The sequence below is a fragment of the Cryptotermes secundus genome, unplaced genomic scaffold, assembly GCF_002891405.2.
Source record: "Cryptotermes secundus unplaced genomic scaffold, Csec_1.0 scaffold166, whole genome shotgun sequence".
Lineage (NCBI taxonomy): Eukaryota > Metazoa > Arthropoda > Insecta > Blattodea > Kalotermitidae > Cryptotermes > Cryptotermes secundus.
The window spans coordinates 1,030,972-1,055,350 of record NW_019720562.1 but is presented as its reverse complement, the minus strand read 5'-3'; the positions used below and the strand labels follow the sequence as shown (position 1 = coordinate 1,055,350).

At 34.4% G+C, this 24,379-nt stretch overlaps 1 protein-coding gene across 2 annotated transcripts in view; it reads right to left on the bottom strand.

Moving 5' to 3' along the window:
• Nucleotides 1-24,379, bottom strand: part of LOC111868186 (laminin subunit beta-1) — a 113,362-nt gene that overhangs the window by 8,206 nt on the left and 80,777 nt on the right. For both annotated transcript variants that reach the window (XM_023858624.2, XM_023858631.2), the window contains 10 exons: nt 23,241-23,465; nt 21,374-21,573; nt 18,352-18,448; nt 15,659-15,850; nt 13,401-13,581; nt 12,603-12,787; nt 3,084-3,319; nt 2,473-2,655; nt 1,346-1,534; nt 451-614 (listed from right to left, as the gene is read on the bottom strand). In XM_023858624.2, the coding sequence (XP_023714392.1) occupies nt 451-614; nt 1,346-1,534; nt 2,473-2,655; nt 3,084-3,319; nt 12,603-12,787; nt 13,401-13,581; nt 15,659-15,850; nt 18,352-18,448; nt 21,374-21,573; nt 23,241-23,465 (1,852 nt within the window). The remainder of the gene's footprint in view (nt 1-450; nt 615-1,345; nt 1,535-2,472; nt 2,656-3,083; nt 3,320-12,602; nt 12,788-13,400; nt 13,582-15,658; nt 15,851-18,351; nt 18,449-21,373; nt 21,574-23,240; nt 23,466-24,379) is intronic.

The following is a 24,379-nucleotide window of genomic DNA, read 5'->3' as shown; positions in this document are numbered from 1 at the left end:
AACTCACATCAGAATCTTATTTTCCTTTCAATATTAGTGGGATTCTTTTACCTACACATGTCAAATTCATATTAATATCTAACAGAAACTCACACTCTTATGATTTTCCTCCAGAATCCTGCCAGCACAGCATATCTGGGAATTTAAATGGCATCATTGCATGTCAGGTATCTTGGAATTTAACTGACATTTGAATGGCACTGGTGCATAAATGTTAAAGATAAAGTGAATTGCTCAATACAGATATTTTGTTGGCAAATGTGGAGTCTGTCATATGTGCATACAAACATACCACTATTAAAATGGCTTTATTTAATAGAAAGTTCCAAATGAGAAACTTCTTACACCAAGAAAGGTTAACAAAGTGTTCTGACTGCAGATGCCAGCATTTATAATTAACATTAAATTATTCCTAAAGATATCCAGCAGCACAGGTTAAAGAATACTTACTTAGCTTTGTCTGCTTGCTTCTTTAATGAATTTGCTAATTCCAGGTCATCACTAGTGTCTGCCAGAATTGTATCAATATCTTTCAGTGATGATATTGTATCATTGATACTGCTTGTCAGACTGGTGATTTGCTCTGGGCGCAAGTATATGTCCTTGTTAAGAGTCTGATAAGACAAAAAAAAAAAACAAATATAATACCTATCATCTCATTATTTCTGTGGTTCACAATGTGACTGGAACTAAATTCAATATAAAGGTAGCAAAAGATGGAAATGACTAATGGCAGAATATTCATTACCTCTGTGCAGTTCAAAGATCAGGACAGAAATTGCGTTAACATGATAGATGGCAGTATTGATTTTGACTTAATTACCCTGTTCTGTCAAGAGATCAGATTTCACAAACTCTTACTCTAGATGGAGGCAAGTAATCAAATACATGCTCTTATACTTTAAGTTCTTGAATTACAGGCTAAATAATTCCCAGAAACCAAGCAAGTCGGATCACACAGTAATTATTCCTATTTGTATTTTGGAGATAATCTGGTTCACATCTCAGTTGGGAGAATGGAAATTATGAAAATCTTTGTCAGGTCACTGACAATTATGATTGATTTTTTGTGGTTTTCCTCAGTCTGTTCAGGTAAATTCCAGGAAAGTACCTCAAATCAGGCCATGACAACTTCCTACCACTTCCTTCTCAAATCAACACTCTCTAATCATCCTGCCATTCGGCATTGTATGTTCTGGGCTATTAACAAAAACATTAAATGAATCACAAGTAAAAAATTAAGAGATTTCCAGAATTGTTCTGGTAATTATCATTATAAATGAACCATCCTAATCCAGATTCTTACAATAATAAATACACTACTATGACTAATTCTATAACTCACTTCTAATGCGAGGTTCCTGATTTCAGCAGGGGTGGCACCAGCCATGCCATGAAATTCATCCAGCTTTTCAACAAGGTCAGCCCTTTCCTGTACCATGCTCTCTGATTGATTACCAGCTAGCAGAGCTGTGTCATAAGCTTCTTTAGCCAGGTTTCTAGCTGTAACTGTCTCCTCTTTTGCTTGGGATATCTAAAAAATACAATTCCAATACGTAGGTATATAAAATAACTTATAACTGTATATCAGAACACATCTGACTTCCTGCAGGTTTGGCTAACTTAACAATTACATCATCCTACTGCCTGATACATGCTTCTGTTCTACAGCAAACCAATATCCAAGGCCTCTCTGCCTGAATCAGTTGCACAGTGCTACCAGCCTCAGCCCTGCAGAAAAAATTGAAATGTGTTTTCCTAAATGGGAGTCAGACCCTCAGAGAGCCATGAAGCCTTCTTCTGAGGGCTGCTAAAAATGCAAATGACCCAGTTATCACACATAGATACTGATAAGAAATAACTACATTAAAAGTACAAGCATACAATATAACAAAAGAAAGTACTTCATACAAGTGATTAAGGTTCATTAATAACTATATTTTTAAATTGCTAAATCATATTTTAAGTATTTTTCATGGGTTGGGGTGCCTGAAACATTTTTATTCATACCAAGGGAGTCTTAAAATAAAAGAGTTTTGGAGCACTCCTCTAAATCAGTGACTGTTTCAAAGGTTACTTCATAATTATGTATGGTCCAATGGCCAGCCATAATTAGGAGTGAACTGAAGGTGGACATAATCTGTTTCGAAAAGACATTATTAGATATTTGCCTGAAAGAAGTGGAGGGAGGGTCAAAAAAACGTATGCTATAGTGCCCAATACTGTATCTTCTCTTTATAAATGAATTTTAAAATTTATCAGAGATGGCTCATTGCACTTCAGGATATGAGTACAAGACATTGTTCTTATAAGGACTATACCTATTGTCTTTACATATTTCTCTGCAGTGGACTGATAAACCATTTTTCAATTTTCTCGGTAGTGCAGTATTGATTCAGCTATATTCTATTTTCAGCAATTTTAGAATTTTTGTCTGAGCAAGTTCTCAATCCTGAATAAAAGTTACATTACCCCTCTAAGCAGTTCTTCTGCATCAGTTTCCTTCTCTCGAATAGCTTTCTCAGCATCCTTGGCAACACCAAGGGCTCTATCAGCCTTAGTAATAGCCCCATGCTCACATGACAACCCACCACAAACTCCACATCCTGCTCCTCCACACAGTGGGTCACAAGGGTTTCCTCGTTTGTCACACACCTACAACAAGCACATAAAATTTTAAAGAAGTCGTTCAGACTGAATGCCTGATTTCATAATAATGATGTCAGATGTTAAAACACTAGTATTATGCAAAATGGCTCCCTATATCCAAAGATACCTTAATTTTATATACTTTTTAATACTGCTTCCTGTGGGAAGGGGGCTTCAAGACTAATTTATGCTACAGTCTAAGTACAAGTGGAGTGTTAGAGTAATAGGTAATAAAATCACCCCATTTTACATTCTCTTGGGTTACTCATGAAGACAAATGTCTTTTGAATGATCAGGTCATAAAACCAAAATTTTGGTACAGCCATGTAAGATTAATAAGAAGTATAAGTCACATAGCCCTTCATGCTCCTGGATTGGATTGGTATAGTTTCATACAAAATTATATGGAGTTTACTCCTTTCAGTTATACTCACCAGCTCATTCAGGTCTGGAATTTGTGCTTCCAGTTCCTTGAGTCTCTCCGTAAGACTTTCAAGTGCATCCTCATTCTCTTCCTGATTCCTGTAGAACTGGTCTGCTGTACGGTTCACTATGGTCTCCGTTCTCTTACACTGTCGCTCAGAGTCAGCCACATCTCCTTCTGTTGCATCTGCTGCTTCTTGAGCCTTCTGGGACCTCTTCTGGGCCTCACGAGTCAGATTTAATGCACCTTTCAACAACATAAATACAGTCATAGTATGAACATCCCTATCAAATCATGACATACCACTTTATGATGTCAGACTTTGAACTACCATTGTATAGGAACAATATGTGGACAACAAACTCTGTCATACTGAAGAGAGAGTTGTAGTTTTAAAATCTACCACCTCTTCTACTTATTTTCTTGTGTTTATGAAGTACAGTGAAGTCTAACTTTACATCATCTTTTTTAAATAACGAATAACTGCCTCAGCAGTACAAGGAATCTAACACAGCTAACATTTATAAAATGGATGTCAATCAACAGTACAGCAGACTCTTATTATCAGCACATGCATTTCCCATACTATGCATTACTCAGTTTCCTGATTAACCACAGAACCTCTAGAAGCCCCTATTTATTTATTAATTACAGCCTTCTTCAGTGATTTAAGTACAGCAAAATGTTGTTACCTCCTAGACCTCATCAATTTACCACTTATCTTTATGTAAACATCTTTCACTTTAAAAATACTATTGTAATGAAAATGTGAGTTTGCAGTCAATTCCATTCCATTACAAAAAGAATGTAATCAGTACAACAAAATTTCTAAGAAAAAATCATTATGCAATATGACACGCACTTTACGAAACCTACCATGGCATATGGGAGACAGAAAGAGAAGGAGACAGGGGAAAGAGAAAGGAGTTACAAATGATCGTAAAGGTATGCTCATTACAGAGAACTATAAGAAAGTACACAATGGTGATAGCTACAGTGTTTTGTGGGAGAAACCCCACAAATCTGTGTATTTCAAGGGCTATGTTTCAAGACATATGTGTGAGAAGAGCCCCAGAAATATGGTATAGAAGTATCTGGAATCTGAGAGATTATGTAACATGGAACTTTATGTTGGTATACACCCCACAGAACCTGACCTCAACAGTTCTTTCAATAGAGTGGGCAGACACTGTGAACCTATTAATAAAATAATGGTTAAACACAAAACATGGATCAATGCCTCATGAGTCCCACACTCTTTGACTACTTATGAGCATGAAGCAAAGCTGCGGAAACTGCCATAGCAAATAAAAACATAAAAAATGTGACAAACTGTCTGCATGAAGAGAGCATCTTCTTGCAACAAAAAGGTGTGATGTAAGATACATGTTGTGACTCAGCACCATCCAAGATAAGATGGTTGATGTGCCAGAATCATGGTCAATACAGGAAAGAAACAAATCCATAGGCATAAGAGACTATAAGAAGCAAACAATCACTGTTGACAAATCCAACCACTTGCTGGTATATTATTCTTTTCAAAGAGAATCAGGAGAAAGGGGAAGAAACTTTTTTGGCACATCTTTGACCTTTCTCTTCTGACTACACATGTTTAACACTGAAAAACAAACAGAAAATTTTTCAGCTTCATAACTTCATTAAAAATGTGGTAAAAGATCTAGTCATTAACAATGTGCCTGAAATAAGAGAACAGTCCCATGCAAATTCTGTGGAGATGCTTGTAGATAGAGGGCATTATCCATACAGAATTCCAACAATGGACTCCTAACAGTCAGACAGATCACAACATATATGTTTGTGCACTTATAAACGGAAATATCACAACAGAAAAATCATTACAAAGTTCAGTAGTGTGTATTGTCCAAAGTGTAATATTGGTCTGTGTTTGGGTGATAGTGAGTTGTTGGGAATAAGTGCCTATCATTGAACAAAGAAATAAACTGTCTCCTATAATTATTGTGAATGCCTTATTGTATGTGTATATATAGTAACACTGAATATAACAGTGACAAATGTTGTTCCATTCCATTTATTTCACTTTCTAATTGATCCTGATACAGGCTTAATACAAGCCATAGGATATAGAATGGGTCACAAGATCAAAATTTAAGTTACAATAATTACTTGAAACATGTCAAAAACAAAAAACAAAACAAACATACATGAAAACAATTATAAAACATAAAGCGGACATGCATAAACAAATTTACATCGGATACAATAAATATCAAAATTCTAATTCTGGTTCACTTCATTAATAAAATTGACAAAATTATATGAGATAAGACAATAATCCAATACAACAATTGATAACAGTAAACCAGATACAATATAAACAAGCTGTATGCTAAGGCATGAGTCAAAGTTATAAAAATTCATTATATAATATAAAGTTTATAGTAATATTTAATCAAAACATAAAATTATATTCATCTGATTCATTCTATATATCAGGTAAAATACCAATTCCATAGATCCATCTGCAAACCAAATGTAGAACCTATTAAGGCAAGAAATACTTGCTACCAAACAAATACTAGCAGTCCATTATAGGTCCCTAACACCATCTGCTAATCACAAAACATACTAATAAGCAGAAACAATTCAAATATACTTTAATTGTAAAATATATATATATGATTGAAAACCTTTACGTACCCATAGGGTGAAAGCGTCAATGTCATCCTTGACACTAAATTTCACCATCAAAGAACTCCTTCAATGAATAAAAGGAATTCAATAAAAGATAATTTTTAGGACATTTTTAAATTGGAGCCTATCCTCTGATAATTGCTTTATGTAGGGAGGTAGATGATTAAATGCTTTAATACCCATATAATAAACACCATTTTTATAGATTGCCAACCTTGGTAGTGAAAGGTGAAAATTATTTTTATTTCTACTATTAAGATCATAAATCTCAGAGTTTGTTTTGAATAGAGAAGCATTATCAATTACAAATTTTAATAATGAAAAAATATACTGAGAATAGAATGGCAATATTTCTAGTTTTCTGAACAGGTCCCTGCAGGAGTCCTTATTTCCAGAATTCGTAATAATTCTTATAACCCTCTTTTGTAGTTTAAATACATTGCTACTATGTGAGAAATTCCCCCCAAAAATTATACCATATGACATAACTGCATGGAAATACGAGAAGTAAATCATTCTCAAAGATTCTTGAGATACAAAGGGTCTTAAGAATCTAATAGCGTAGCATGCCTTGCACAATTTAGCCATAAGTCCATCTATGTGGTCCTTCCATGACAAGGAATTGTCAAGAGTGATACCTAAAAACTGAGTGTTTGTAACGTTAGGTATATGTTTATTTTTATAGGTAATATCTATAGGAGTTGTTAATGCATTGGTGGTTCGAAATTGCACATATTGTGTTTTATTATAATTTAATAATAATAAGTTAGAGTTAAACCATATGTTCAATTGTTCAAATACAAGAGTGAGATCGTTTGTAAAGTTTCCTATATTGGGATTACTGACGATGATACTAGTATCATCGGCAAATAAAACTGGCTTAGAAGTATTATTTACAACTTTGGGTAAATCATTTATGTAAAAAAGAAAAAGGATTGTGCCAAGGATGGAACCTTGAGGTACACCACGCTTAGCCCTACCCCAATCTGAAAAGTATGAGAACATGTTTGATCATCATCATCAATGCAGACTCTTTGGTATCTATCATTGAGATATGATTGAATTAAAGCATGTGCATTATCTACAATTCCATAAGTTTTTCCATTAATAAGTTATGATCGACACAATCAAAGGCCTTCTCAAGGTCACAAAATAAACCTCCTACATTTGACTTATTGTTCAAGGCCTGGAGAACATCATTAACACCACATATACACGGTGCCAAATCCCAGAAGACTGCTTTCATCATTTAGCAATTTAAATGAAGGGTTTTCTGTTGAAGACTTTACTTCTAAATCCATACTGCTCAACAGATAGTATATTATTATTTTTATATGATTGGTAAGTCTTATGTATATCATTTTTTCAAATACTTTAGACAGGGAGGTCAACAAGGATATGGGTCTACAATTTTTTATATCTTTTTACCACCTTTTTTGAATAAAGGTTTAATAACAGAATATTTTAAACATGACGGAAAAGTGCCAGATAATATAGCCCTATTACAAATATAATTCAAGGGGGTTGCGATGAAAGGAGAGCATATTTTTAGAATTTTTACTGAGATTTCGTCATATCCGTAAGAATTTTTAGGCGTAAGTGACTTAATTATACTTTCAATTTCTTTAGTCGTTGTACGATCGAATATTATATTTGGGTATGGATTCTTGAAAGTGCTATATAGGTAATCCTTGCAGTTAGTATCACTTATCCCTTCCTTTTTGAAGTTTGAAGCTATTCTATCAGCTACTGATAGGAAGTGACTTTGAAAGGTATCCGCAATTTCTCGTTTACTCTCAGTAGGAACACCATTTATACATACTGATTGAATTGATTTGTTCCCGACATTCTTGTTTGTTACAGATTTAACAATACTCCATGTAGTTTTAATTTTGTTATTTGAATTTACTATCTGACCATCATAGTAAAGTCTTTTAGCCGCGTTGATAACCTTGGATAATTTTTACAATATAATTTATAATATCTTTTAAAATTTGAGTCATTACTGTCATTATTATTCCTGTAAAGCAGGTAAAGTTCCCGCTTACGTTGACAAGAAATTCTTATGCCAGGCGTTAACCAGTTATTAATTTTCCAATTAGAAGTAGTTATTTTTTTTGTGGGAAATTGGAGTTGAAAATCCTCAAGTAAGTATTTAAGAAGCAGTTAAAAATGGTATCAACGTCGTTACAATTAAATACATCATCCCATGTTTCAAAACTAAGTTGCATTTTAAAATTTATCACGTGCTGATCACTAAAAATTCTTCTAGTTGTAATTCTATTTTTACGAATTTGCATACCATTTTAATAATTAGGAGTTGTGCGTCATGATCAGATAAAGCATTTATAATAGGATAAACCCAGTACTTTCCAGAATGAGAATTGTCAATAAATATATTATCAATTAAAGAAATAGGGTTATTTTGACTTCTAGTAGGAAAATCAATTATGGAAAAAAGATTAAAGGACAGTAATAAAGTATTAAGCAGTCTTTTCCTTGAACTGTCCTTTAAGTAATCAATATTTATATCACCACAGATAATAAATTCAACATTAGGACAATAGATAGCATTCAATGCACTGTCCAGGGTATTTAAAAATTGCAAAAAATTACCAGTTGGCGCCCTATAGACAGCCACAATATAGGCACTTCGCCCTGATGTTAAGAGTTTGATAGCACATATTTCAATAGTTTGGTCTATGCAAAATCTATCCAAGTTAATATTTGAGAAATTTAAGGAATTATGCACAAAACTACATACACCACCTTTACTTAAAGTATTTCTGCAATACACAGCACCAAGGTTGAAATGTTCAATAGTAACCAAGTCAAAGTCTAAAGAATCCATATGGTGTTCCATAAGACAAGGACCAGGGTGACCAAGGTTGTGACCAAGGTGGCAATATTTACAGCATCGATATCACTCCATGCTTGAAAATAAAATTCTTCAATTTTTTATTCTGCATGTTGGTACAACACTTTCCTTACATGTCGAAAATTTCATAATTTATACACAAGAACTGATAAAATTATTTTTTTTTTCTGTACCCTTTAAATCCTCCATCACAGGAGAAGGGAATATTTAAATTACACTGGCTAAAAAATCCCATACACCATTCTATCGAATGTGTACGAAAACCAATTAGGACAATCAGAATACAATGGAATGAAAAATATAGTAAAGATTTTTAATCTAAATATGTGCCTGGTACACTTCCTATTCACAGTTGTTCAAAATAAATCTAATTTTTTCTTTATACGAGTAATATATGAGGGGTGGGCCACAATAATCTGGCCCTTGCACCGTGGCCATCAAGGATCTATTTCACTTTCTTTATAATGTAAATTTCACCTAACAGATTCTGAATACATGTGCATATGTAATTGTGCATGTTTGTGGGGCCCGATCCATACATGTATGTTCTGTGTGTGTGTGTGTGTGTGTATGTATGACCTAGCACCATGTAAGAGCATTTAGGGATATAAATGATGAGAACATAGCATATTTCCAATGGGCATTACAAAATGAAAATTGGGAAGCAGTTTATGATCAAGAGAAAGTTAATATGAAATTTAATAAATTTCATAATACCTTCTTAACAATTTTAGAAAACAGTTTTCCCCTGGTGCACAAAAAAAAAAAAAGAAAGACACCACTAAATGGATAACCAAAGGTATACGAACATCTTGTAAACATAAAAGAGCTTTATACAACTTAGTTAAAAAATCAAAGGATGAAAGATTGGAATCATACTATAAAAAGTACTGTATGACATTAACGAAAGTGATAAAAGAAGCTAAGAAATTGTACTACCAAAATCTTATAAGTAACTCGGAAAACAAAATACAATTAACCTGGAAGATTATTAATAAAGAAACTGGAAAAAGGAGGGGCTCAGATAATAACCGAATTGAAAGTGGGGAAAAGCAAAGAAACTAATACTAAGGAAGCAGCAGAAGTATTCAATAAATACTTTATAACTGTAGCTGAGAATTTGGAAATGAAAAGTGCCAATAAAAATGAAGCTATTAAATTCTTAGACACTTAGAAATTTGATAGATTCCCTGAACTGAGGCTAATACCTACGACAGAGGTGGAAATAAAGAGCATACTTATGTTGCAAAAATCAAAAGATTCTACAGGATATGATGGCATTTCTAGTAAGATATTGAAATACTGTATAACTGAGATAAGTAAACCATTGTGTCACATATTTAATGCATCTTTTGAGCATGGAATACATCCTGATAGAATGAAATTTGCCTCATTAAGACCTATATACAAAACAGGTGGGAAGGCAATTACGGCAAAATATAGACCAATATCATTGCTAATAAGTTTTCTAAGATTTTTGAAAGAGCGGTGTATAATAGGATAAAACAACACTTACACAAAAACAATTTAATGTCTTTTGCACAGTTTGAATTTAGAGAAAACAGTAACACAGAAATGGCAATATATACATTAACTAATCATATTGTCACATGTTGGGTGTATAACACAACAAATAAATTCACGCCATGCTGGATATAGTGAATTTTATTTCACATTCGCTCTTACAATCACACAAATTACAATCTGACAAATACTGCCATTGGCAGTATCACAAATACTAGACTGCAAATGCTAGACTACAACTGAAGGGTTGACTGCCTGGCTAACTCGTAACTATCTTGTAAACTCGAGAACTGACTGTGAGTAGTCTTCGCTGCTCCTTATTTAGCCTCGTTCCAGACAACACAGAAAACAGCCACATAATAGGCATCACTGTTGTCTGGCGCCATGTTGCTAGCAACGCTGTCAGGAGTTGCTTCCTGCTGTGTAGCAACGGCAGCATCCCGTGTTACGTCACCGCGGGGAGAGGCGGGGTGTTGACTGGCTTATTACCATAGCAACGGCAACGCTCTGAAAGTGTTATGTCACCGCTGGCGGGGTGAGTTGTTTTCCTCCTTTGCGCAACACGTCACAATATTTTAGAAACGTTGGAAAGACACAATCATTCATTGGGAATTTTTTTGTGAATTGACACAAGCATTTGACTGTGTGAGTCATGATATTCTTTTGAGTAAATTAGCAACGTACAGCAATGGTGGTAAAATAAAAATATGGTTGAAGTCCTATCTGGAAAATAGAAGACAAAGAGTTGAACTCTATAATAATGAAAATGGAAAATGCTGTTCAGACTGGGGAACTGTCAAATATGGAGTGCCACAGGGCTCGATTTTGGGTCCTTTGTTGTTCCTTTTATATATCAATGACCTGCCATCAGCATTAAGTACTGATAACAAGTCACTGTTGCATGCTGATGATACAACTATATTAGTGTCAGGTATTAATATCGATGAAATTCAAGAAAGGTCTGAACTTACATTAAATTCCTTAAGTCAGTGGTTTAAATACAATGGCTTATCCCTAAACTTGAGGAAAACTAAAGTGTTAAAATTTCAAACAATCAATCGTGACAATATGCCTGTACATTTAAAGTTTAACAATGAATTATTACAAGAGGAAACTCATATTAAATTTTTGGGCATTGAAATTGATAAGTTCTTGAATTGGAAGACACGGGTTGAATCATTGTTACCCAGATTACGAAAGGCATGTTATGCAATACGAATTATGAAAACATATAGTCATGTTACAACACTTAAAATAATATATCATGCATACTTCATTCACTCATGAGATATGGAATAGTTTTTTGGGGTAATTCGTCAGAGGCGAAGAAGATCTTTCTCTTACAAAAGAAGACTATTAGAATAATAATGGGGATGAAACATAGAGTCATGTAGGCCAGCATTTATAAAGTTAAATATATTAACATTAGTCTCTCAATATATTTTATCTCTGATGACTTTTATGATAAATAACTTGGAATATTTTACTTTTAATTATTCAATTTATGAGAGACAGATAAGACACGAAAGAAATTTACATGTCCTACAATCACATCTCGCAATGAGGCAGAAAGGAGTTCACTGCATGAGTATAAAAATATTTAATAGTCTGCCTGATTATTTAACTAATTTAGTACATGATTACAAACAGTTTATAAAAGAAATAAGAGATATCCTAATACATAATCCATCATATACTGTTGATGAATTTTTGCTCTTCTGTCGGGATCAACAGCTTAGGAATAGAAGGGGAGTGCATGCTGACTGATGATGTTCCACAGTAGGCATCAATATAGACATTAAGTGTAAATATAATCTGTATTTTATGTATTTATTTAGCTGCATGTTGTTTGCATTTATGTTTGTTTGTTATTGTGATACGGCATGCTGGAATTGTAAAGATGTATTTTTGTTTGTAAAGCTTGTGACATGTTTCATATTCAGTGCAGATTGCACTTATGAATATCTTGAAACGCAGATGGACGGATGCATGTATGTATGTGACTTTTTTGTATTTCCAAGATCAAGTCTGCATTAAAAGGAATCCGTTTTGAGTCTGTAAATATAGTGAAGGCAAAAGCAACAGAGGTAATGAAGAAGCTATCAGAAGAGGACTTGCAGCATTGCTTCCAACAGCAGAAAATTCGCATGGAGTGGTGTAAGGGTCGGGAAGGGGATTAGTTGAATAACAGATTTTAGAGCATTAGTCTGGTTATTTTATAGTTGCCCTACAGACTGAACTATTAGAAAATTATATGTAAGACTTTTGTGTTACTTCAAACAGCATTAGTGCAAATGCCATACTCATATGGCCACACTGTGTTTGGGCAGTCATACATTTGGCAGAATATGGTGTGTCATAATTTGAAATCACATTTGGTGTGGAAGTAATATATTCTGATGATTCTCAGACATCAGCTGTACTGGTACATTTCAGTCATTATACATCAGTTACCTTCAACATTTGCCTCCTGAAGTTTGGTTGCATTTTCTTTTAAGCCCAAGGCAGTAAATTTGAGCTTACTAGCAGCATTTCTGAGATCTGTCAATTTTAAGTTTGCTTCATATATGCGTGATGAAGTGTTATCAAGAAGCTTTTCAACTTCATCCAAGTTCTCAGAAGACCTGTTCACATCAGTCCTGAAATGCACATATACATTCATTAGTACACACATGACTTGCAATACATGGAAGTATTCAGGTCAACAACCTCAGGACACAGCAAGTTTCGATTTTCTCTCTTAGTAAAACAGTGGCCTATGTTTCAGTCAGCAAGTGAGAGCAGGATGATCAGTAGTCATAGGGAAAACATCCAAAGTCTCTGTTCTAGATACTGAACCTATCACCAAGCAAGCTAAGACAGAAAGGACAGTTTCCTTAGAAGTGGACAACTCTACAATTCGTATATGAAATAAATCCAAGTCATTTGATAATTACATGAGTTATAAAAGACACCAAGCTCTCACTCACATTAGATAACAGCTGTCTGTACTAAATGTAATAAATCATTCCACATGAAATTAACACATGCTTCAACTCACCATTTTCTATTATCCATGTTGCCTTGAATGTCAAAATCCTATTGTTCTTTATAGATTCAGTTCAAACAAATGTTGCTAATAGTGTGACGAAAGACCAGTTCACATACAGTGTTCCAATGTTTATGGAACTGAAATCGAGAATTTAAACAAGACACTACACAACAAAATTGAAATGGTTATTTTGGTTTTGCAGAAATTGCGATTTTTCATACCTAAATTTTTCCACCAAGCTTTCTAGTCTTTCAAGATCATGTGAGCTAACAGTTGTGTTCTCCAGTAACTGTTTCACTTCATCAAGCTGCTCCTCCATCTTTTCAAATTCTCGTGTGTAGGCACCAGTTGCTCCCGTTTGTTTAATCTCAGATGCAGCCTGAATAACTCTCTCAGTCTGGTCTGGAATCAAAACATCAATCTATTACTTTGAAGATGAACATACATTTTCTTCTCTTCTTGAACCGCAGGGTCCTGTGTCAGAATATCAGTTTGAACAAAGGCTAGAACAATTCAATGATTATTTGGTCACAGCTGATAAAATTCAGGAGAAGACATTAAGACAATCACTTGCCAGTTAGCATAGAAATAGAAACAACTCTAAAGTCATATTCTTCTCTGTAAATGTTTCTCAAGCAGCAATACACAATATTCTCACTGAGTCTGCAATAAACATGAAAGTAGTTAGGCTGATTAAAATATGTTTAGAAAAAAAATACAGTAAAGTCCATATAAGCAACATTTGTCTGATACATATCCTGTTCAAAACAGCCAAAAAGGCCATCATTTTTTGAGCTAGGGTCTTCTTGTCCACCAGACACATAGTATATGTATGTGTATATACTCCAGATTCAAAGTGCAGTCTGATTGAACATTGATTTTACCGCCAGCAACTTCCTGTGAAAGCGATGGGTCACTTGTAGAGAAAAATGCTGCCACGCAGCCAGCACAGGTAGCACATATTATATTTAAGCATCCTGTTACATTCCACACTTCTATATGTATAATACAAACTCCATTGTAAATGCAACACATTTACGATTGAGTTTGTATTATACATATAGCAAATAGCACATATTGTTTATTTCTTTCATTAATTATTAATCAAATATAGTAATTAATATTGTACTCACCATCATAGATGTTCAAAATGTCTGCCCTCTGCTGTGAGAAATGTCTGAATTAATTCAAAAAGGTTTTGGGACAGTTGTCGCAATTCACATTGCTGATTGTTGTAAACTGCTTCATAAATATTCTGTTTTCAACCATCCAGATTATGTGGATTGTTGGCATACACAACATTTTTTGAGTTTTTCCCACAAATAAACATACATGTGTTTAGATCTGGGAATCTAGGAGGACAACAAGCCCTTGCTAATAATTCTATCTCCATTTACTCCCCAAACACACCGCATAATGCTCAGGTAGTTTCCTTAGCTGTGTGTGTGTGTGTGGTCATGCCATCTTGCATAAAATAACTGAATCTTTCTTCTGCAGGTGCCAAATTAACAAGAAAGATTGAGTATTTCATTAATGTATCATTGGGCATCAAGAGTTCCTTCATAAAATATCAGTCCAATGATATGGTTTGTGCTAATCGCACACCATATGCCTATCTTTTGGTCATAAAGCAGAAGCTGAATTAGCATATGTGGACTTTCACTACTCTAATGCGTATTGTTTTGTGAGTTAACATATCCCGAGAGATTAAAAGTAGCCTCATCAAAAAGTCCGTCATGCACATGATTGATAAACCAATTACAAAACATTACACTTTTTCATAATTCACAGATTTAGTTTCAGAACAACAGTAATTTTATACAGATGAATATGCAACGGTTCAGTTGCTTTCCATGCACTGCCTACAGAAACACCACTTTGTTGCGATAATCACAGCAAAGATTTCGGAGCAGAATTTTCTAATCAATGACAAATGTCATCAAGTCTTTCCTCAGTTAAAACATTGTTTCTTTTTAAGGGCTTTCTGTCGATTACCATGCCGTTGGGTCAAACTTTCTTCACTAATTTGGAAACTGTATCTCCAGATGGACGTGTTGTTGGGAAATTTACGGCGAAATTTTCTCCTGCACAGTTTGTATGAGTCTTTTTTTGACATAGTAATCATAAATGAAAACTCTTTGTTCTAAATTGTATTTCATATGAACCATAAAGACACAGAACAGAGGACAGAGGAGAATAGAATGAAGCTTCTATAACACTCGATGGCGTAACACTGACTGACTCACTGATCAGGTGATCACCGAATGAATGACCTCCAGTTTGCTGAGGGACACAACAGTGTCTGCCGATAAGATGTTCTGAGAAGCTTCCCAGATATCTAATAAGCCTGTGCAGTGAACATATGGCACACACACACATATATATATATATATATTAGACATCAAATGAATGTGCTTAAACTAGATTTCAGGAATAGTTTAATAGTTAACCTGAAAAGGAGCTGTGAAGCAACACTTACCATTCAGATCATTCAGTATTCTATCCCAGTTATCAAAGCATTCTCCACAAGGTCTGCAATGGGGAGCAGACCCAATGTATCCTCGAGCACACCGATCACACTTCTCTCCTCCAATTCCCACCATACAAACACAACTGCCATTGCCCTGGTTACACTGCAGTGTGGCAGACCCATCAGGATTGCAGTCACAAGCTGAAGAGCACGTCAGAAAAATATTGTAACAGGCACAAAAATGTTTCACAAACTATGATTAACATTTTACTAAAAACAAAAATGTAATAACTGAACTGAAATATAAAGTGTATCCATACACTTTAAAATTGTAAACATTATTATTATTGTAGGTTTTGAGGTTCTCACAGCAGTGGTTATGAAGAGTTTTATCTTCTGTAATATAAATAGTGTATAAATGGTAATGTACACTATACACCACTCAGCTAAACCTATCTACAGTCTGCAAGTGTACAGCAGATAATCTGTCAACACTGTACATGTCCACACATATACATTGGAAAAAATCTAATTTGGGCTCATGAATACATACTACAGATCATAAATGTTAAATACATCATATGAAGTAATGCCATGTAAGTGAGGGGAGATGCAAGCATATGCCTGTCTCTCTCTGGATACTTCTTGAGTTAAAACAACTCATACATTGGTTTCTAGATTGTTCCATAACTGCCCAGCCTGTGCTGCTGGCCAGACGCTTCCTTAATGGCTATGTCTGGAATAAAATTGTAATCATGTAGTACAGCAGGGCAGTCTGAGAGAAACAGTCAAGCTTAGTGGATCTGTGCAGCTGAGTTAGCAGCATAGTTTGAACTTGTGTACAGAGATGAAACAGTGCTGGCAATATAAGATGCAAGTTCGTGAATGCAAGAAGACAGTACAGTATTGTAAGATGAAACAATAGTGAACAAGAAAGCAACTGGTTACTAACAATCAGAAAAAAAAAATGCTCCAAAACAAAATAAACATTGCATTAATACTGAAGAATAGCAGTTATAAATCACTCTGATAATACATCACTGTTTCACTACACAGCTTTTCAATGGGGCAAGTGCTCACTATATTCCAGTTTTTGTTACATCATGTATGACATGTAATAACATCAGCTTTTCCAAAAAAAGCATATTTGAAATTTCAATTATTTCAATGAAATACTGCATATGCATACTGCTGAACCTGGGTGTTCACTGAACAGTTATGTCTCTGTAAAATGTCTGTTTTGAAAAAGGAGGAAAGAGGAAGAAGTTTTGTGTAAGATAAGAGAGACATTTCTAAATTCATGAAGGAGAAAATTCAAAGCATGTGCAAATCTTGAACTTCTGAAATCAAATGGAGAAAAAATATCTCAATCTTGATTCAAACGTTAATTCATTCTTGAACTCTCAACATTTTCTGATAGCTGCTCTTGCTTTGCAAGTTATTGTCTTGTCAAGTCATTATCGCTTCTCTTATTTGTTGTTTACAACAAAGATAAATTCAAATTAAATTCTGATGTCTATAACATGAATACTAGACAAAAATATAACTTCCACCTACCCTCATCAACTTTATCAGTATATCAAAAAGGAGTCTACTTTACTGGCATAAAAGTGTTCAACAATCTGCCACAAAGTATTAAAAACTTGGGCAATGATACTAAAAAGTTTAAATCAGAGTTAAAGAATTATCTACATGCTCATTCCTTCTACTCTTTAGATGAATACTTCAATGTAAATAGAGAATGATGTAAAATTAAGTTATATTAATTTTTAAGCTAAAATTGCCTGTACTTATGTATGTAACCTTTTGACTTGTTCTGTATCCAAAGGTACTAACCTACTTAGGATTTATAGAATGTAAATAAATTCAATTCAATTCATTCTTGCACATGCCTAGAAAATTCAAAAGGAATTAAGTAAGAGTGTAAATAATATGACTAGAGCCAGCTGCAACCATCTTCCAAAAACCCAAAGAGATATGATTACCACTGTGTATATAACTCCATGTTCAGGCAGCAGACCTTTCTATGAGTAGTGCAATTAAATTGTGACATAAGTAACATAATCTATAGTAATATAAATGTTCAATGTTTTTGATATAATAGGCTTTGAAAAACGCAATGCCCTTTTAAATATACTGAATTTCACATCTAAAAAATGTAACATTTATCTGTGAACATATTCAAGCTCTTTTCACGTAGCAAATTATGCATAAACAACACACAACTTAAACAATACAGACAAAACCAAGCTCTATAAGTTGGAATACCATGTCACACTCAACTGCAATACCATATTCTGTGTAACTAGTCATAGTTCAAAATGTTGAGGAAAATGAACACAAACTTCCAGGTATACAGTGAAATCTTCAAGTACAAACCTGGTCCTTTTGAGACCAAATGCACTTCATCTCCCTTCATTAAATGTCTTCTAAAAACTACATTCAAATATAAAATGTGATCTGTTATAAATGTAACATCTATTTCATAAAATGATGTCCCATCACATGTCTGAATAGGATTTACAAAGATCTGTGATTGGAAGAGTAAAAGACTCATATAAACCACTGAATTACTCAGAAGAATATCAATGATCAGTCAATGATTAAATGGAGTAAAATGTAAAATATATTGCACTTGAAATGAGATTCTACTGAATCTAATGAAATGTTCATCCACCAATGAAACAACATTTGTGACTCACCATGGCATTTCTCATTTGGATTTCCCCAAAAATAATCTTGACACTGATTGCACTGACGTCCTCCAAAACCTTGCTTACAATCACACTGTCCATCAAACTGAAAAAACAAGTGCACAGATAAATGAATAACAGAACACCATATATTACAAGCTGCATGAAGATTATAACTGAAAGGTATTTATTACAGTAAAACCCCCCCAAAAATTTCTTTGAGCAGTAGATCTGAACACTATACTGGGAACAATCTTAAATGGAGATAATCAAACACTGAAATGATTGATGGGATCACTGGAATTGGATATTAAATAAGGGGAAATTTTATATCAAAGAACATTAAATGGGGGTTTCATTGCATTTATTTTTGCTGGTGTTGCTGTGGTGGCGGTGGCAGTGGTGGTGGTGGTGTCAGCAGCCGTGGTGGTAATGGCAGTGGTAGCAGCAGAAGCAATGGAAAGAAAACTATTGTTTTCAGCAGTAGTGGTTGGTTTACACATAACAGCAATAAAAGTTATATATCTTTGAGAAACTGATGTTTATGATATGCCCTTCTAAAATAATAATGGAATCTGAATTAGATTAAATATAATACCACTTATAATGCAAAATACTATTAAGTGTCAAACAAAAACCTTCAGGTCTCTAAATAATATAATAAAAACAACATACAAAAGTGATAAATTCCTATTGGGTTAAGTCTGACAAAATCTGCCTTCAAACTCAGAAAATGAATCACTTATTCTTCACAGAAGACAACTGATTGATGTCAATTTGGAATATTTAATTAATTTAATTAGTAAGAAGAACATGACACTCAAGTCTAGCAATCTGAAGCATCTGGACAACAGAGAATAAAGCTCAAGACAGAGAGAGTGAACCAGAGATCAACAGATGTTATGTTTACTCTTGTGTAAGTTTCTAGTGCACAAAGTCATTCTGTTGCTCCTCTCCAACTGTATTCTTCATTAAAGAGATATCTCAAAGGCACAGAAACAGTGCAAAAATAGCTCCACAATAAGCTACCAAAAAAAAACAATATTCACAGATCACTAAATGATAAAGTATATTTTCTTCTCTGTACTGTGCTCTGCAATCAGCAAGAGTACATCATAACATTTAAGCAGTCAGTCATCATTCTCCCAAAAACTAAATATCATAAGATATTATGATCTAAAATTTTGTGACAATGGTACATTAGTACGAATATTATATTTCTGGACATTATCCAGTGTCCTTTTTTTTATCTAAAACACTGTCCTGTTTATATTTCAAAACATGATGTTTCAGAAACAGGATTCCATCTCTGTCTTCAGGTGAAACCTACTGAATTGGACCCAATCCACAGAACTAGTCCCTATCTCCAGCGATAGGGGCTAGCTCTATCAATTGGGCCCAACTGAGTAGGTTTTACCTGAAGACAGAGACAGAATACAGTCTCCAAAAGATTTTATTACGAAATATAAACAGGATACTGTCCATAAACATAATATTTGTACCATATGATTCTCTACTAACAGCACATAATTTTTCCAGGTAATGAAATGGTCATTAAAACTACATGATTCCAGAAGCAGAAATATCCCAATGCATATAGATCTAACTTAATTCAGACAATTACAAACTAAAATTATTAACATACTTAAAATAAACTCCGGGTCAAACACATTCACCATCCACAAAGAGTGCTTACTCTATTCCACAGAAAAATTCCCAATTCACTTTATTTCCCTGGACCACCTATTCATTAATATGTGTGGCTTCTGAATCATTGTCAACAAAATTTCTATCACAAATTATTTCTTTCTGACAAATAATATGCTAGTGATTACATATGTTGCATGGAACCAGGACCAGTAGGTGTCATCTAATAGCTACATGAACAATTAATTAGGAACAGGGAACCAACTCAGCAACCATTGTCACTGGTGCTCACAGAATCTGAACTAGAACACAGCAGTATCAATACACAGTTTATATTAGGTATGACAGACAATGGTAGTGGTTATGTAAAAAGGAATTTATACTCTTGTGTACTTGGTATCTTCTACTCAAAGCTTCCTGAACCACCAAGACACATACTCCAACCAAACGACAAATTTATAATGACTATATATAACATATAACTGCTAAATCATGTTATTACATGACCCAACCTGTACAAGTGCTGACAGTTGCTGCACAAAAAACTTTTAGGCTCTGCAATGTGTTAAGAACAGCTTATTCCTAAATACAAACTATATGAAGAATTTAAATTATAAGTTTTCAGGGGAATGTGATTATAGAAACACGATGGGCTGTATACAGAGTTTCAGTAAAGGGTTAACTTTGAGAGTTCACTACAGTAGGTGTGTAACAAGATTCTCATGATAAAACATACAAAGAAACCAAAGCATACACTTGATGATACCTTTAACACTGATTTTTGGGAAGTAGTTCTTTGTGCTTTTAGTCTCAGTAACTCGCAATGGTAAACTCTTGTATTGATGGTGACTGTAGGATACCATACTGTCACTTCTGGGATGTGACATCATGTAGCCCGTTGAAGGTCAACTGACATTTCAGAGGAATATATCACCTCCATCTTCAGGGTTGAAGAATAAGCAAAACAAGGAACCAGCAAGAAATCAGGTGGCAAGCAGAAAATGGAGGTGATATGTTCCTCCAAAATGTCAGCTGACTTTCAACGAGCTATATGGTGTTATATTCCACAAGATGGAACTCTTCACAACCATGGCTGTGAGAACCTCAATTCCTACATACTACGATCATTTGTGAAAACAGGAACAAACTTGGGATCAATGAGGTCCTGGAAATATGGCTGAATATGAGCAGTACTTCCAGTTTGTTCATTTTATAATCTATCATCACCCAAACAGAGGCCCCTCACAGTTCCATTACAACATTTGTTAAGTAAGTTCAGCTCATTCAGTATGTTTCTGGTACTTAATCTCATACATGCATGAAAAAATGCAATTTGGGTGTGTCACTTCAATGTGTAACTTCTGTTTCCAACTTGTCCACTCACTTGATTGCACTGTTCAGCAACAGATCCAACAGGATCACAATTGCAGGCCTCACAACCCATTCCACTCGCAATTTTCCAGTGGTTCTCTCTACACTGGTCACAGTTCAAGCCAATCACATTTGGTCTACAAGAGCACTGCCCTGTCTTGCGATTACATGGACCTGCTTCTGCATCTGTGCCCAACAGGTTGCATGTACACTCTGCAGGAAACAATCCATTATGAATCAAATATCAAATAAGGAAAATGAAGAAAAAGACAAACAAAAAGCAGTTTAAAAAGGAAATCAGATCCTTCCCATTGCAACATATAGTATATTTCATTCAGTAGAGGAATTAACAGAAGATGAGCGTTATCTGTTTCTCACCTTCTAGGAACGATGAAGAACAATGAACATGAAAAGAACTTCTATATGAAGTTAAAAACTTATTTTTCATCAGTTAAATCCAACATAAACTACATTTAATTCTGCGGTGTTACAACATGTTACCCATTAATGCAGTTCATTCTAGAATTCAAAATGAGCCATATCAATGTATTAATATTAATGTATTTTACAAAAAATATATTTTCCTTATTTTGCATTATTGTCTCATGAAGAAAACAGCTCTTGGTCCTATATGATGTTTTCTTATTTAACGCTTAATTTCATTTCTTCATGTAATAATTATTAATTTCTTCTACATGGATATATAGAAAATATGGGTAATCAGGAATTCAATATCTGCCCACAAGTAACTGAGAATTCTCCTTAGTGCTTTCAGAATAGCAGACATCAGTAAAAAGATGAAGAGTTAATTGAAATAGGCATACATTTTAAGACCAAATACTGTGAACCTTTAAAATCCCATTCACTAACTAATAAGTGTAACATTTAATTTAAATCATATTTTTACGTTTAAATAATGTCAATTTTTCTAAACTTCTTAATGACGAATACAATTAAATTATACAACTTTGAAACAAAACAAAATACACACACACCATGTTCCAAAATAACTTACATTAAAGAACTGTATTTATTGTGACAAGAAGTGTACAGTGGATATTTGTGTAAATGCACACACGCATTTCATTTGCAGAGCTGTAGTCAAGTCACGTGAAAAGTTCATACAACAATACCTTCACACAAGATTAACCTGATGGCTTCAATTGCTGGACACATTTCAAAGCAATTTTCAATGTCTACTTAACATGTCTGTTTACTTGTTTGTAGTATATTTGACAACACTCTCAATAACTCAGAGTATATAGTCATATGATTTGATGACAGTGAATAATGAATTGGAAAGGATGTGCAAGAAGTGGTCAAAGCCTAATTTTAAGGTACTAGCTCAGCACCTGCCTAAAGGGGGGACAGGACAACCAGAAAATAATCAGTCAGTATAATCAGTGTCCCAGCTGAGATTCAAATCAGACACCTTCCAAATACAAAACGGAAGTGATACAGCTTGAGCCAACTTGTTTGATAACTACTATGTCACACATCTATTGTGGTAATTGTGGAACACAGGCACCTTATCAAAGAAAGAAACAAATGAGCCAGTATCTGGAGGTCAGTAGTGATATGACAGGTTGAGTGTGACATTAAACTCAGTGTCACTTTGGTTCATGCAGGCCTACAAAATGGGCCATATGCTGTATTAACATGCATGGGAACAATAAACAATTCAACTCTCCCTTTCATAACCTGTTTTTCTTTTCATAATTTTCATGCTAGATAAATGGAATAAGAATGGCTGTTTCAAAATTAGGTTATTTTCACCACATAAAATTATCTTACTTAGCATGGTCAGACATGAAATCATTGATACAGAAGCCTCTACATTTCAGTTTGCTTCCAAGTAAACACTTCCCACTCAAACTTACCTTTGCACTCTTGGTTAATGGCATCTCCATAATATCCAGCCTTGCATATTTGACAGTTAAAGCCCTCTGTATTGAAAAGGCACTGAAGACATTCACCAGTTCGAATATCACAGTTACCAGGGCGAGACACATCAATATTGTTGCTGCAGTTACAGGAGCGACAAGATCCACCAGGAATCTCAGGATTGCCAAAGTAGTTGTCAGCACACACATCACACCGTGGTCCTAAACACCCAGAATCAAGATTCTGTCATATCAGAGTCACACATTCAGAACAAAAAATGTATATTATGACCAACTTAGTGTCTGGTATCTGAATCAAAGAGTATGACACTGTTAATGCAATTGGATCACACTGAAGTCACTTCAATTAACATTATCAAAATTTAGTTCTCTATGAATCATTTCAGTGTGTGCCCACTGTATTCATCTCAGGTGTTCTGGGCAGCTACTTAAAAAGAAGTGTCTCCAGTGAAACTCCCTATATATTCCTTGCTCCTCTACTCAACAACAAAGGAAACTGAAAGCACCATTGAATCCCTTGAACCTACAAATACATGTGTATATGATGAAATATCCACTAAATTATTTAAAATCAGCTCTGCTTGTATTACCTCACCTCCAAATCATATATGTATATTTTTGAAAAAGTAATATATAACAAACTACTTGAACATGTAATTAATAACATACTAGCGAAATGAAAATGTGGATTTAGAAAAATCTAACAATGGAAAAAACAACCTATGAACTAAGTAATGACATCATAGGTAACCTTGATAAAAAAATAACTAGTAGGCGGGACCTTCTGTGATCTAGCTAAAGTGTCTGACTACACTAATCATGACACTTTGCTGCTCAAATTAAATTGGCATGGAAAAACTGGTAAGACCAATAACTGGATTAAATCATACCTTGTTGATAGATATCAAAAGGTGGAAATAAAAAAAACATACACATTAGTCACCCGATAGCTTCAAAATGGGGTAAAATAAGGCATAAGCATCCCACAAGGATCCATACTAACTCCTCTGCTCTTTTTTCTTGATATAAATGACTTACAAAACTTTGTCAGGAATAAATCTAAACCAATCTGTTTGCAGATAATAGTAGTTACACACTCTAAACCCACAGATATT